This window comes from Meleagris gallopavo, chromosome Z (genome assembly GCF_905368555.1).
Source record: "Meleagris gallopavo chromosome Z, MGAL_WU_HG_1.1, whole genome shotgun sequence".
Lineage (NCBI taxonomy): Eukaryota > Metazoa > Chordata > Aves > Galliformes > Phasianidae > Meleagris > Meleagris gallopavo.
Genome location: NC_139435.1, coordinates 26,053,788 through 26,068,146, shown reverse-complemented (window position 1 = coordinate 26,068,146; position 14,359 = coordinate 26,053,788). Strand labels below are relative to the sequence as shown.

At 42.4% G+C, this 14,359-nt stretch overlaps 1 protein-coding gene across 5 annotated transcripts in view; it reads right to left on the bottom strand.

The window, feature by feature from the left end:
• Window positions 1–7,890: 7,890 nt before the first annotated feature.
• DOCK8 (dedicator of cytokinesis 8) overlaps window positions 7,891–14,359 on the bottom strand; it is an 83,397-nt gene continuing 76,928 nt past the window's right edge. For all 5 annotated transcript variants that reach the window (XM_085212807.1, XM_085212804.1, XM_085212805.1 and 2 more), the window contains 7 exons: window positions 14,135–14,269; window positions 13,501–13,590; window positions 12,968–13,204; window positions 12,218–12,361; window positions 11,032–11,138; window positions 9,718–9,885; window positions 7,891–9,101 (listed from right to left, as the gene is read on the bottom strand). In XM_085212807.1, coding sequence (XP_085068933.1) covers window positions 9,041–9,101; window positions 9,718–9,885; window positions 11,032–11,138; window positions 12,218–12,361; window positions 12,968–13,204; window positions 13,501–13,590; window positions 14,135–14,269 — 942 coding nt within the window. In that variant the 3' untranslated portion in view covers window positions 7,891–9,040. The remainder of the gene's footprint in view (window positions 9,102–9,717; window positions 9,886–11,031; window positions 11,139–12,217; window positions 12,362–12,967; window positions 13,205–13,500; window positions 13,591–14,134; window positions 14,270–14,359) is intronic.

The window sequence follows — 14,359 nt, the reverse complement described above, 5'->3', positions numbered from 1 at the left end:
CAGACCACGGCAATGAGCAGAGCAAGCAGATAGGGCCCTTTCTACTTCTCCCACTTAATCCTTTCTTTCAGAGGTTGCCAGCTCTTGGCAGTTCAAACAAGTGAATTTAAATAAAGAAGTCAATTGTTGGTTACCTGTGTAAGAGTGACAGCAGAACGCTCAGTGGAGTTGTGCAGTAGGTGGTGCTTTTTCCTTTCTCAGTGCAATTAAACCCACCAGGCCTTAGTTCACCCATCAGCACCTGAGGGCTATCTGGGGCTGTTCAGCCTGGAGAAGAGAATGCTCTGAGAAGACCTGGTAGAGGCCTTTCAGTATATAGAGGGAGGCTGTAGGAAGAAAGGGGACAGACTCTTTAGCAGGGACTGTTGTGATAGGACAAGGGGAAGTGGTTTCAAACTAAAAGAGTTTCAGATTGGATATTAGGAAGAAGTTTTTTTTTACACTAAGGGACACTGGAGGAGGGTGGCCAGAGAGGTGGTGGAAGCCCACCCCTGGAGACACTCAGGATCCGGCTGGATGGGACGCTGACCACCTGATTGAGCTGCAGGTGTCCCTGCTCATTGCAAGGGTGCTGGACTAGGTGTCCTTTAAAAGTTTCTTCCCACTCAAACAATTTTATGATTCTGTGAAATGTTGCATGTGCTTTCAACAGACCTCTGTGAGCTATTGGGTTGCAGTTAGTCTATGCATGTGCATGCAGGAAAGGCTGGAGAGTAATCACCTTGTCCAAGGTAATTTCCAGTGTACTGAGCAGGGACTGTGGCCCTGCATCAAAGTGTGCAAAGCGGGGGGATTAGAGTTCCTGTCTGCTGCTGTATGCTGCAGCAGTTTTGCTCAGCCACTGCCACACGGCAGCACAAGATGCCCCACATCCCCCAGTTGAGTCACCTCCACCTGCAGTGGGCGTCCGTGTCTCCGCAGTAGCAATTGCTTAGCAGGACGGTGATGGAAAAAGCTGATGGGAACATTCTGCTCCCCAAAGCTGTGCACACAAACACTCGGGACTTGCGTTGCTCACGTTGCTTGCCTGTCAGCCCAAAGTGAGATGAAACATTGCAGCATGTGGCTGCATTTCCATCATCGGCATTCCCAGCACTGGAGGGTATGCGTTGCCATTTGTCACACGTTGTCTTGGATCTCACCATTAGGCCCCCGGATATCTGAGGCTCAGCAGTGCTCTCGATTTGTGCGTGAATGCACAGGAATGCAACTCCAGAAATCATTTACCAGATGAAATGTAGCACTTGCCTTTCCCCCCGTCTTTAAAGGAGCACTGTCTAAATACTCTCCGGGCTTTGACCAGGGCTAGTAAGGTAGAGGAAAAATCACCATCATTTTGCCTTCTAGATTTAATCTACCTTTTATTCCTGGACTGTTTCAAAGGATGATTGCTTCTCCAGAGCTGCCAGACCTTTGTTTTACTTCTAAGCTGGGTGAAAAGGCTATTGTAGTTTCAGCTGAATCAATAGCATTGTGCAACTTTATTACCACAACTGGTCCCCACCAAGAGCTTTATTTGGACTTGACATCTGTCATGAGCTGCCTGGCACCTCAAGCAGGCACACGGTGATTTTTGCAACAGGTACATGCATAGAGCATGTCGGCTCTCAAACTAGACAGAGGAAACGTGCTACAGATTAAAAGTCACCGAAGGTCTGCTAGGACAGCTGGAGTGGATGAATGGGTCCATGAGCAGGAGGATTGGTTGGTTTCACAGGATACCAGCAGAAGGCATTTCACAGCCCCCAGCAGAGAACTTGAAAACCACAGTGAAAGAGAAAAGCAAGAGCTGTATTGTGCTATAAGAGGAAAGGAGGAGAGAAAAAAATGTCAGCAATTTCTTCCAGAGCCAAGAGTTTGTTGAACAAACTCCCAAAATTAAACTCAGCTAGAGCAATCCCAAATTCGTGCATGTATCCCCCAGGGAATGGTGAGGTCAGGAAACTAATGATCCGAGCATTCTTTTACCTAATGGAGGAGTTCCTCCCCTCTTTGAGTGAAGGCAGATACTCATCTGGGTTTGGCTCGCAGCAGGAGATAGGGCCGGAGGGACACTTTGGAGGATCCCTGCATTTCACATGCAAGGCACGTGCAATTTTCTTTATATCTTTGCGTACCGCAAACTCTCAAAATGTGCTTGTTGGTAGATTTGGGCTGGTATAGGCTACTCTTAATCATGGACTTCGTGTAAACATCACTTTTCAGTGATAGATTTCATTAAGTTAATTAGCTTTTAACTTAGCAGAGTTGAGCTTCAGTTGTTCTTCATGGGGCTTTTTTTTTTTTTTTTTTTTAAGGAAACAAACCAGAATTGTGATTAGGATATTTAGGGCCTTGACTGCAAAAGTTCAAGGGAAGAAAACTTGGAGTACTTGGTTGGCATCGAGATGAGAAGGGCAGTCAGTTGATCTCTTCCCTACTTTTTTCTGATTAATTTAACAGCTTGAGCCCATTTGGTGGTTATTAAGTGATGCCTCTCAAGGTCTCACCTTAACAGATGATCTAATTGGAGAAGAGTTCTTCTTTTCCATTTTGCATCTGCTGCCCTTGGAACACAAGCCTTGAAGATCAGTCTGTCATTTATAGCATTAGATTTGGTTGTGGGATCTCCCTGATAACTCACAGAGGTTCTTGGTTCTGAAGAATCTGAAACTGACCACTGCACAGGGAGGAAACAGGATGAGCTGAACTGCATGCCAGTTCTAATAAAGCTATATTTATGTTCTGAAAACCTCCTGACTATAAGTGGAAGCACCTCCTGGCAACAAAACCTGGTGCAGACAGTGAGTACAGATTCCTCTGTAAACCAAAGTGACCTATTGCTTCGTTTTTGACAGCCAGGGGCCTCATTTGGGATGCAGCTGTTATTGTATAGAAACAGACACCCTCTTGCCATGTCAGACCAACTTAAGACAGACAAGGAATCCCTGTTTTCAACACATGGTGTGCTTCTGGTTCCATCTCTGAATGCATTTTGGTGTTTCAATCCATGCCAATGGCAGCTCAATTAGAAGTGTTCTATGCATACAGAGCCCTGCAGAGGATTCAAAAATCAATTCGTCCTCAAAGCATTTCTAGATTTGTTGCTTTTACTGCAGACAATGCTGTAATAGTTCTGGTTCATTGCTGAAGTGAGGGCAATTTTCCAGTCCTATTTAACATAATAGTTAATGATCAGGGTGATGGCAGAAGGTACCCTCAGCCTGTTTGTAGATGACACAAAACAAGGAGGAAGGGCTGATAGGCCAAAGGCTGTGTAGCTATGCTGAGGGCCCTCAGCTGTCTGCAAAAGTGTGCTAACAGGAACCTTGAGAAGTTCAACCACGAGAAGTGTGAGGTCCTGCACTTGGCACCAGGACATGCTAGGGGAATCCAGCTGCAGAACAGCTCAGAAGAACAGGGCTGGGGGTCCTAGTGGAAATCAAGTTAAAGTATGAGCCAGCAATCTGTTCTTACTGCTAAGAAGCATAATGGTATATTGGGCTGCATTTGGCAAAGAATTAGCAGTGAGTTGAGGGAGATGCTCATTCCACTCTGAGCAGTGCTGGTGAGGTCAAACCTGGAGTGCTGTGTCCAGTTCTGGGCTCCCAGTACCAGAGACTGTTGGACATACGGGAGAGAGTCCAGTGGAGAGGGACCGGAGCATCTCTTTCATAAAGGAGAGGCTGAAAGAGCTGAGACTGTTTAACTTATAGAAAATTAGGCTCTGGGGGATCTTATCAATGACCATCAATGTCTGAGGGGAAGTGCAAAGTTTGGAGCCAGGCTTTGTTCAGTGGTGCCCAGTGCCAGGACAAGAGGGAAGGAGCATAAATTGGAACACAGGAGGTTCCCCCTGAACATCAGGCGGCACTTCTGTGCTGCTGTGTGGGTGACTGAACCCTGGCATAGGCTGTCCAGAGGCTGTGGAGTCTCCTCCTTGGAGATCGTCAGAAGCTGCCTGGACGTGGCCCTCAGCACCCTGCTCTGGGTGTCTCTGCTTGAGTAAGGGTTGGGCCAGAGGGACACAGAGGCCTGACAGCCTCAGCCACTCTGGGATTCTCTGATTCCACCTTCCTTCCAGCACTGGCATTGCACAGCTTCCTTGGCAGCACGTGTTGGTGTGTCCAGCTCTGCTATGGAGACTATTCAGTGCTCTCCTGCACACCCGTGAACCTCAGTGAACCTGACTGCAGCTCCTTGCTGCATTTGCCTGTCCTTCCCAACCCTCATACGGGTTCACTGAGGTCAGATACAGCACTGGGCCAAGGGGTCGGGAGCATCATTGCAGGCAGAGATGGGAACTGTTTGAAAACAGGCAGCTGAGGTTAAACAGAGGATTAAACATACACCAGTTCTGCAGCTGCAAATACCATGCGCTGAATGCTTTCCCTTAGCGGGCTGTGGGAACACTCGGTGCAGCGAGGTGCAGCTGCCTTTCAAGGAAGATAGCCTCCATGAGTGACGTCCTGTGGTGCCATGTTCAGTGCCCCGTGATGGTGCCTGCAGTGGGGGTGGGGTTGTAACCTGCACTGGTCAGTGAGTACAGCAGTACATCGGTGCTAGAAGAAACAAAAGGACTTTCTGCCTTTGCCCTTTCTTCCTTCTGATTGGTTTGTATGCTGCTGTGTGTTTGAGAAACAGCGCAACCTGAATCTCCAGGTGGATTTCCCAGCCCCGTGCAGGGAGAGGGGGCCCAGCAGCAGTGAAGCACTCAGAGCCAGCCTGGTGCTGCCATTTGTGCCAGCAGCAGCACTCAGAGGGGTGGGATATGGGGGCAGCTATGGGTGCACTCAGGCTTCCTCATCGCTCTGGATGTTATGTCCATGCTGGCACGTGCTGCCAGTACGTTCTCTGCTTTAAACATTTCACGGCATAAGTAAGAGTCACCTCAGCCAATCTCTGACCAGAGCTGAAGCAGATGCTCAGGAGAGGATAAAATTACAGCATGTATAAGAAAATACTGCTGTTATTATACACCCCCAATCTTCTGGGATGCTGCAGTGCAAAAGCTTCCTCAGCTGAGCTGCACCTTCATCGCAGAGTCTAACTTCTCTCACTGTTCTTCTGTAGAATTATCCAATTACTTTCTGATCCTCTGTTTAAATTTTGGAGTGCAGGCCATGTTCGGATAAGGAGGTCCCAAACCTCTTTAGAAGTTGTACTCTGGTGTTCTATGAAAACAAAAAAGAAAAAAAAAAAAAGTAATATTAAAAAAAAAATCATTTTATCTATTTTCTCCTTTTCTAATCCTCTCTGAATACTTTTTGCCTGACAGCTTCCACGAAAGCACACCAACCATGCATTTGGTGCTGCGTGCTCCAGTCTGGGAAGTGAAGAACATGCAGCACTCCAACCTGCTCATAACTCCACTTCCATCATGTTCTCTGCAGCATGCTGGATTTTAGGCTTTTGTTCTCCTATCACTGTATTTCATACGGATGACTTTCTGTGTAGTCAGTGGTTGAGGCCTGTTACATCAACAGACCTCTTTGAAATCTCCTAGACCCTGGTGGCCTAATGTTACATACCCAAATGTTAAAACCTGGCAGCATAAATTTGCATTGGAGGCAGTTTCATCCTGGGCTACCCAGAACCTTTGAGGCAAAAAATATCAGTTTGATTTTTGCAAAGTTATTCTTGCTACCAACATTCTTTTTTTTTTCTTTTTAATTGTATTCTCAGTGAGGGGACATGCCACCCAAAGGGCTCAGTTTTGTGTCCAGGATTTTGTGCCTTTACTCAAGAAGGAACTTACTCCTCTGGGAATACTTCCAACCATTTTTTGATACCTGAAAAGAGGTTGTACATTTCTTTTCAAGTTCACCCACAAACAAAGAAAAGGATATGGTTTTGTGCCTACTTTCTCTCCTCATTGTTTATTATGACCCAAAACAGTTGTTCAGTTGCAGTATGAAGATTGCTTTCTGGCAATTTCAGGTTTTGATTGTATCAGCAATGCTAAGCAGAATTTGTGAAGACCCTTGGGAATGGAAGCTTGTGCAGGCACTCACATTTGGAAAATCAGAAGTGTAGAGTAGGAAATAATCCTTGTGTCCAGCTGTCTCACAGATGTTTGCTAAATAGCACAAAACGTACTTCTCTGCCATCTAGCTGGAATTCCTTCTCTCTGGTTATTAGAATTTCACCTGCTTTGTGATCTGGATTTCAATGCTAGGTATCCAATGCATGCTTGGATAACACCACTAATACAGGCAAATACAGAAAAGCCTTATTTCAGTAAAAATGAATAGTTCCTGAAGAATTACTAGATCCATATTTTCTCTATACAATAAAATTGATTCACAGCATAGAAAAGCAATTTTATAGTCCATGCTGAGATCACTTATTTTTGACTACTATGTTTAATACATTTCATATAGTTCATGTCTCAAGAGTAATGTACAAACCATGTTTCATTTGCGAAGAGAGGACATGGGCTACAAACTGAGGGCTAGAGTGTCCAACTGGCTGAGCTCAGCTCATAAAATGTGAGCAAACAGGCCATTAGGACACAGATGATTATCCAGAGAATTGTTACAACTCAAGGAGACCAATGGCACAGGATCATACAATATGGAACATGTCCTTACTTTCACAGAATCCGTAGGATTTTCTGCGTTTTGTTTTGCTTTGTTTACCTGGCACTTCTGTTATTTAGCTGTAAAAGGTAAGCATCTTGTAAACAGTGAGGCTGGGTTGCAGGGCTGATAGGTGACAGTATTCCACCCTTCCAGAATGGAACAGTACTACTAAGGACAGTAGGTTAAGAGGGTGGGCTTTGACAGGCAGAGATCATGCCCTGGTAAGGTCTCATTTGGAGGACTGTGTCCAGTTCTGGGCTCCCCAGTACAAAAAAGACAGGGATCTCTTGGAAAGAGTCCAGCGGAGGGCCACAAAGATGGTGAAGGGCCTGGAGCATCTCCCCTATGAAGAAAGGCTGAGTGAACTGGGTCTGTTTAGCCTTGAGAAAAGAAGACTGAGAGGGAACCTGATCCAGGTTTATAAATATCTGAGGTGTGGCGGCCATAGTGGTGAGGCCAGTCTCTTTTCAGTGGTACGTGGAGACAGGACGAGGGGAAACGGACATAAACTGCAGCATAGGAAGTTCCGCACGAATGTGCGTAAGAACTTCTTCACGGTGAGGGTGACGGAGCACTGGAACAGGCTGCCCAGGGAGGTTGTGGAGTCTCCTTCTCTGGAGATATTCAAGTCTCGCCTGGACGCCTACCTGTGCGACCTGGTGTAGGGAACCTGCTTTGGCAGGGGGGTTGGTCTCAATGATCTCTAGAGGTCCCTTCCAACCCCTACAATTCTGTGATTCTGTGATTTTACAGCATCTAAGCAATTGTTTTAAAATGGTTTCCAAGCAGCTTTAGTGCAGAAAAGCCACTCCACAGAGGCATCTTTTGCTTTGAGATTTTTATAGCATTTGTTTACATCCTTTGGTTGCTTTCACTTCAAAATCACCAAGTACTTAATCATTACAATTGCAAAACTGTGAATGAGAAGGAAATTTTTTCCTCGCCCTCTTAAGTGCTATGTATGTACAGAGTTTATTTAGCCTGCTTCCACATGAATGTTCTACTTTGCATGTGAAAAACCTGTCTCCCTAGGATGTCAGTGAAAGAAGCGTGGGGGAAGATTCCTGTTGTTAATGGAAAGGCTGCATATGAACATAAAATGTCAAAATGTTTCAGCTAAGAGCAGCAGCCTCAGCTTTGTGTTTAGAATTTGGTGGCATGCAGTTCAGGAATGTTCGTTGCAATTCTCTAAAACAACATATATCTCAGTTTTACTGTTTCACTGGAAATTTTAACATTGAATTATGCAGTTGGCCACATGGGGTCAGTCACTCTAATCAGCACTGAACTATCATTTCCAATCAGTAAAAAAGTAGAGGAAAAGAAGTAATATCAAGGGAACTTTATTTCAAAACATGAGCATTACACAATAAACACGGTGCAAACTGTGACTCTGCCGTGGCCTCACTAAATGAGTTCTGAAGTCCTAACAGCTCTTGTTGCGTACCAACATCCTTATCCCCATCTGCAAAATAGCAGTAATATTTCCTTACTTCAGAGAAGTGCTGTAAAGATTATTTAGTAACATATTTGTCCAGGGCTCAGAAAATTCTAAGCATTAGGCACCATAAATTATGTGCTAATTTCTCCAAAGATGCAGTAAAGCCTGAGTAAGTGCATTGTAGGAAATTCTCATTGCGTGCTGTTGTAGTTGACTTTGAAAAAGGTTATTTACATAATAGCATTACATAATAAAAATCACAGAAGTTACATAGCTTAGCGCCTTCTATTTAAACTATTACTTGTTAGCTTTGCTAAACATGACATTAATTATTAAGAAATCCAACTGTGTGTCAAATAGCTGTCTCTACATTTAAACATTTTTTAAAAATCTGTAAAAATTCTTTGCTGCTACTTCCTACTTTCTGAGCTTTGGTGAGAGAATTTGTGCAGAACTCTCTCTGCAGTTAAAAACTGGGATGGAAACTGGTGACAGAAACTACCCAGGGGAATTTTTCCTACCTAAAGCTCCAGCTCAGTGGACACTGAGCAGGTACCTATGTCCCCTGTCATTAAGAAAGCATTTAAGCATGTGATTAACTTGCAGAATGTGCTTTCCTGCCAAGTGGACAAGGATAAATGCTGTCTTGGAAAAGGAAAGTAAATAGACATCATTCCTCAGCACTCAGTAGACATCTTGTCTGGATTCATGCAATGCTTCAGCCAACACTCACAGGGCACTGAGTCTGTCAGTGGTGACTGGTTTCATACCACTGACCCTTCCAATGGCATCCATCCTTGGCATTACACGACTATTTTACAATAAATGTAAAAGCATCTAAAAAGCAACTCCTCCATTCCAAGCCCTCATGATTTACAGATGATTTGGAGTCTTCTGAGATCACATGTAAATGCTTTTCTGTATGCTGTCCAGAAAGCACACATGCTGTTCTGTATGAGGAGATTTATGATTTCACTGGTGTTGAATACTTCTGGCTTGTGGCACAAAGCTCTTCCTTGGCAGAAGCAGCTAGTCCTTAGGTGCTTTGTGAAGTCTGGGCATCATACTTCCTGAAGCTTTGGTTACGAAATGATTCCCTGCAATTAAATGAATCCACAAATAAAGTTTGCAAATGAAAAAATATCTATGAAATACCTGCCCTTGAAAAGGAGCGGCTGACAAATCACCATCTGAAACATGTTATGTTTTGGAGATCAGAGGCTTATTCCCCTCTGTCCCAACTTTGGACACAGTGGCTTTGTAAAGAGTCATATATTTGTAAGTAAAGAGAAGCATTAAAAACTCTTACGTCACAGTTAAGGCATTGAACTGGATCACGTTATGGAAAGGGTCACTCCTACTTCATGCTGGTTAACATCACACAGTGCCACAAGTTCAAAATAAACACATACATGTTCTGTCTGGCTTCAGATGTCTAAGAAATGACAAGATAATTCAATTCGCTCTTTATTAGGTCAAATGGAAAGTTTTGTATTATAATGCATAATGGAGCTGCTTTAGAGACAGAATTTATACTATATTCAGCTTCAGTGGAAGTCAGCAGACTTCTTTCATCAAAGATGAATTTAGCAGTCTGCATTATGGCCTGTTTTTTTGCTATGTTTCAAAACCTACTGGTAGAACGGCCTTTATTCCTTTAAAAAGAGACATATTTTTATATAGCTGCAAGAGGAAGCCCTGCCCTAGCCGTACCTTGTGCTGTTGACTTTCACTACAGGTTTGTACAGCTCTGGGATCTTTCTTTCAATCATGGGCCTAAGGTTCTCCTTTAGCTTCCCGTAGTTCTTTTTGAGTTCTTGCTGATATTCCCGCTGGTCAGCAGTAATAAGGTGCTTGTTTTTATTCACTGCTTCACCACACCTAGACAGAAAGAGAAGAAGGCACAATATGTATTACCTAATTCTGCTCAACTCTTTAACTGCAAGTTAAATAACCTGAATGGACAAGACACCAGCTCCTCTGGGCTCTGGAAACTTGACAACACCAAAGTCATGGTGAACTAGTAAGAAACCTCTGTGTTGTCCAAGTGCACAAGCTGGAATTTTTAAGGACAACAGAAATTCATGAGGGAGCTAATATATAAAATATATTAATGTAGTATATAATATGTAGATCTCTCAGAAAATAATGTATCCTATTTATTTCCATGGAAACTACAACAGATACAAAGAGCATAATAAGACCAATAGAGCAAGCTCTCAGCTACAAAATATTCTTTTTTTAGTACAGTCACCAGCATTAGCTGTGTACTTTCACCAGTGATGAACAAAAGCTTTGCATGCCATGCTTGTAAAAACCTGCACCAGTGCAGGTGATCCACTGTCGCTGCCACCACAGCTGAAACACACCGAGCACTGCCTCGCTGTGCTGACATCCACTGTTCGATCTCCGTAAACATCCTGTAAGTGTTGATGAATGTCAGTGGGTTTCATTTTTTTTTTTTTTTACCATGGAAGAATTCAATGCCACACCTTTGCTTCATATGCATCTCCATGTCAGATATCATTTTGCAGAGTGCTCCTCTGCTGACAGCTGTCATATGGCAAGAGAATGTAATGGAATATTGGTGGGAAGGTTCAACCTCTACTGCCGTACCACCAACATCTGCCTCTGCTGTGGTGGGCCAACATCATAACGTAGGCGTTAATTTGGAGTAGCTCTCATACATATTAATATATAAAACAAAAATACCATGTAATGAAATCAAAGCATCAGTCTCGTGTTAAATCTCTGTGGAATATCAAAAGATAAAATGAATGCTGAATCTTATTTCTCTACGTAATTCTTTTGAAGTCTTAAGATTTACTCTCATTTGGGAGGCAAAATCCAGCAAAGCACTGTTTACAAAGCAGAGATAGTAAGCCTGGACCAACAACTCTGAAGGATGAGATACCTAGATTTGTGGTACTAGCTTGTAAAATTAATTACACTGTCATATTACTGTCTCATTATTGCCATTACTGAAATTATCAATGCCATTCCATATTTAAATTTGGTTTTACTAACCTCATTATAAACTCTTTGAAGCACAACCTCAGTTTGTTGTGATGTCGATAAAGTTTGGGGTCTGCTGGAATTTCAGCCAGGAACACTTGCGCTACCTCTAGTGGTCCCTTACAGGAACAACAAAAGAAAATGTCAAAAAAAAACACCTGAAAACGAACCATATGCTTGGTCATTTCATGCATGAAATTAGAGAAGAAAAGATAACTATGCACAATCACCATAACAGGATGTTTTTCCTTTCTTTTCTCTTAATTTACCTTTGACAGTTTTTGCACATTGTATTTTATCCTTACTTGCTTTTACTTATCCTTCAGGCCCACAAAGAAGAGAAAGAACCAATTCTACTCTTCAGAGAAGACCTTGGTAGATATACTGCCAAAGTCTTTGTGTGGCATTACTCCCTCTCAAGGGAGTTAGATAAAACCAGGGCAGAAAGGGGCCACTCTATTCAAAGCCCACAACATGCTACTTCACTCTGGGGGCTTCCACTGACCAATAATCTGGAGAAACCAAGATGAATTAGGCTTTCAGCAAAGAATCCAACTCCGTGAAAAGGTGGATAATGCCAAGTTTTCTCTCAGATTTGTCTTCATTTTGCCCTTTTTTGGGGGGAGCCTTTTTTGTTACTGGGCATGCTCACGTTATTTTAAGAGCATCTTTGTGGTTTTTTTTTTTTGTGGGGGAGGAAGCATTCATCTCTTTGGCTTCATGAAGTTCTGCAAACTGAATTTATAATGATTGCAGGCAGAGTTATTATTCTTGCTCCCTGAGGATGCACCTGGCTGAGATGGCTAGCATGCTAGAAATGGAAAATCCTTGGATGAAATCACAAGGCTTATATGAGTATCTGCACGTACAACCAAGATAGCATTTCATCAAGCACTATCACCAAAAGAAACACTCCTATGTCTGCTTGACTTCACTTCTGCTTGGCACACTCACATAACAAACGTGATGGAGGAGCTGTATTAATTGAGAATTGCTTCAGCAATGGGGGAAAAAAAAAAAAAAAAGACTACCAAACAGAATAAAAGGACTAGGTATCAAAGGATAAAGTTTAAATTGGCATTGTGACTAAATGTGTCTGACTAGATGTACTTCTCCCTGTGCAAGAGATGAGTGCAAAAAAAATCACAAGCAGAAAAGTATGCAGAAAATCATCATCTGGCTTATTTGGATTCCTCACCTGATTTACAGTGGCTCCAACTGAGCCCTGCAAAACCATCTGTAGCATTTTAGCATCTGGTGGCTCTTGGTTCGTAGCTGCAGTTAGTTCTTGTGTTTTTTTCCGCATATCTTCAATAGCAACTTCAATTGGTGTTAAAATAAACTATTGGAAGTGGAAGAAGAAACGATTCATTACCTGAACCACCTGCATAATTGACCTGTTCTAAATCTGGCATTAAAAATATAACTGCCCTGTGTGATAAAAGTAGTTGTGAACCCTGGGAAGACTGTCTTGATAAATGTCGCATCTGATTCAGAGCTTATTGGCATCCTACTGCTTGCAAGAACGGGATTTGGATGAGATTCTCCATTTGCATATACTCATTATTATTCTAAGTTGATCTCTGAAAGAGTTTTTCATTTTCTACTATAATAAAGGTTCTGTGTCCCTATTGCAGCTCTACGCCCAAATTAGTTCTTTGACTGTATGTTATCAGCTGGAAGTACAGGCATAAATGGAGCTCGATGTATTCTTCTGCACAGCACATGAGAAGTCAAAAGAAGAATTTAAATGTTCTGCCTTTTCCTCTCCATAGTAAGTATCCATCTTACATCTGTCTACCCATTCTATGCCATTCCTATTTATGAGAGTAATGTCTGAAAAATTCAGCTTTTTTTTTTTTTCCTGTCTAGAACAGAATTTCAAAACTTTCCCCCCCAAACTCCTTCAACCACTGAGAAAGTAGATTTGTCCTCAAAACCCAATTACCTCTTCTTTTTGGATGATATTTATTCTAGTTTTGATGTAGGGGAAAGCATGCATTGTGGTCAAAATGGTGTTCCTCTTGTATTGCTCACTAAGTTCTCCTCTAGGGCGCCCATCCATGGTGAAAGGCGTAGTGTACATGAACCGACAGAGGTTGAAGTTCTTTTCAAAGTAAGTTACCCTGTCTTTCATCTCATATTCATCAAAATATGGCTCCACAAAAGTAATCTGTATGTATGCCTGAGAGAAAAAAGAAGAACCATTACAGCACTTTACAGTGAAAGAAGTGTAAAGGAATGGTACATACAATAACTCTCACTTAGCCAAGCATGGTCTGGAAGAGCTACAAATCCTTCTGTTCTTCAGAGCTTACAAAACTTACCTCTGGAGAGGGCGCAACATAGCCCTGGGGAATCAGGGCATCTAATTTCCACCCACGGTGACTAGCTACTATGGCATAGGCTATAACCATCTTAATGTTTCAGTACAAAACCTTCAAGGGGATCCCTCTCTTCTGTGAGTAGTACTTTCCTTACCTTATTGGGATCCAGCTTTCTTTTGTCGACAGGAGCAGAGTCTTTAATCACTTCCACACTATCTTCCCCAAAGCATTGGCCATAAAATCCCTGGAAAGGAAACAGAATTATCCCAGAGTGTTTTTAGTCCTTAATACAATGCTAGTGACTTGTATGCTTCTAAAAAAAAGGAGCAACTATGATGATTTCTGAGTTCTGTATGGTAAACATACATTCTTCACAAAACACAGCTGGCCAGGCTTTATCTTACTGATAAAGCTCAGTTTGAGCTACTCAAAAAAAAAAAAAAAAAACAAAAAAAAACCACAAAGTTGCAGCTAATGAGAGAAGAAGAAAACATTGCAGTTCCATCAAAAAGCTGAAAAGGTACCAAAGCAAGTATCTGGCTTGCTCAGATCAAATCATTCAATATACTACAAACTGAGGTACTGAGGTCTTCATTTTCATCATTCTGCCGTAAAAAAGGGCTACAACTGAAAGAGAAAAGACATACACAAAGGAAATAATCTATGGTATAAACTATAATTTGTGATTGGGTTTTATATAGCAGTAATACTATTAGAACTCTGTGCGTTCTTTAGAAAGGATGATATAACGTAAGAGACAATATTATCACCATCTTTTTTTTCTTTACCTCTAATCTGTGAGAAATCTCAGGAAGTTTGGTAATTGCAGGCTCCTTGTAAACAAATTCCTGTTCATCTAAGTCACCAAATTTGGATCCATAGAAACCAACACGGAAGTAAGTTCCAAACATTCGCTTTTGTCCCTGTTAAATGCAGAAAAAGAGGAAAAACATAATTACTTGTTTTTTGATGTCAACAGAGTATCATTTGGACACCCTTTTCTCCCAATTCTG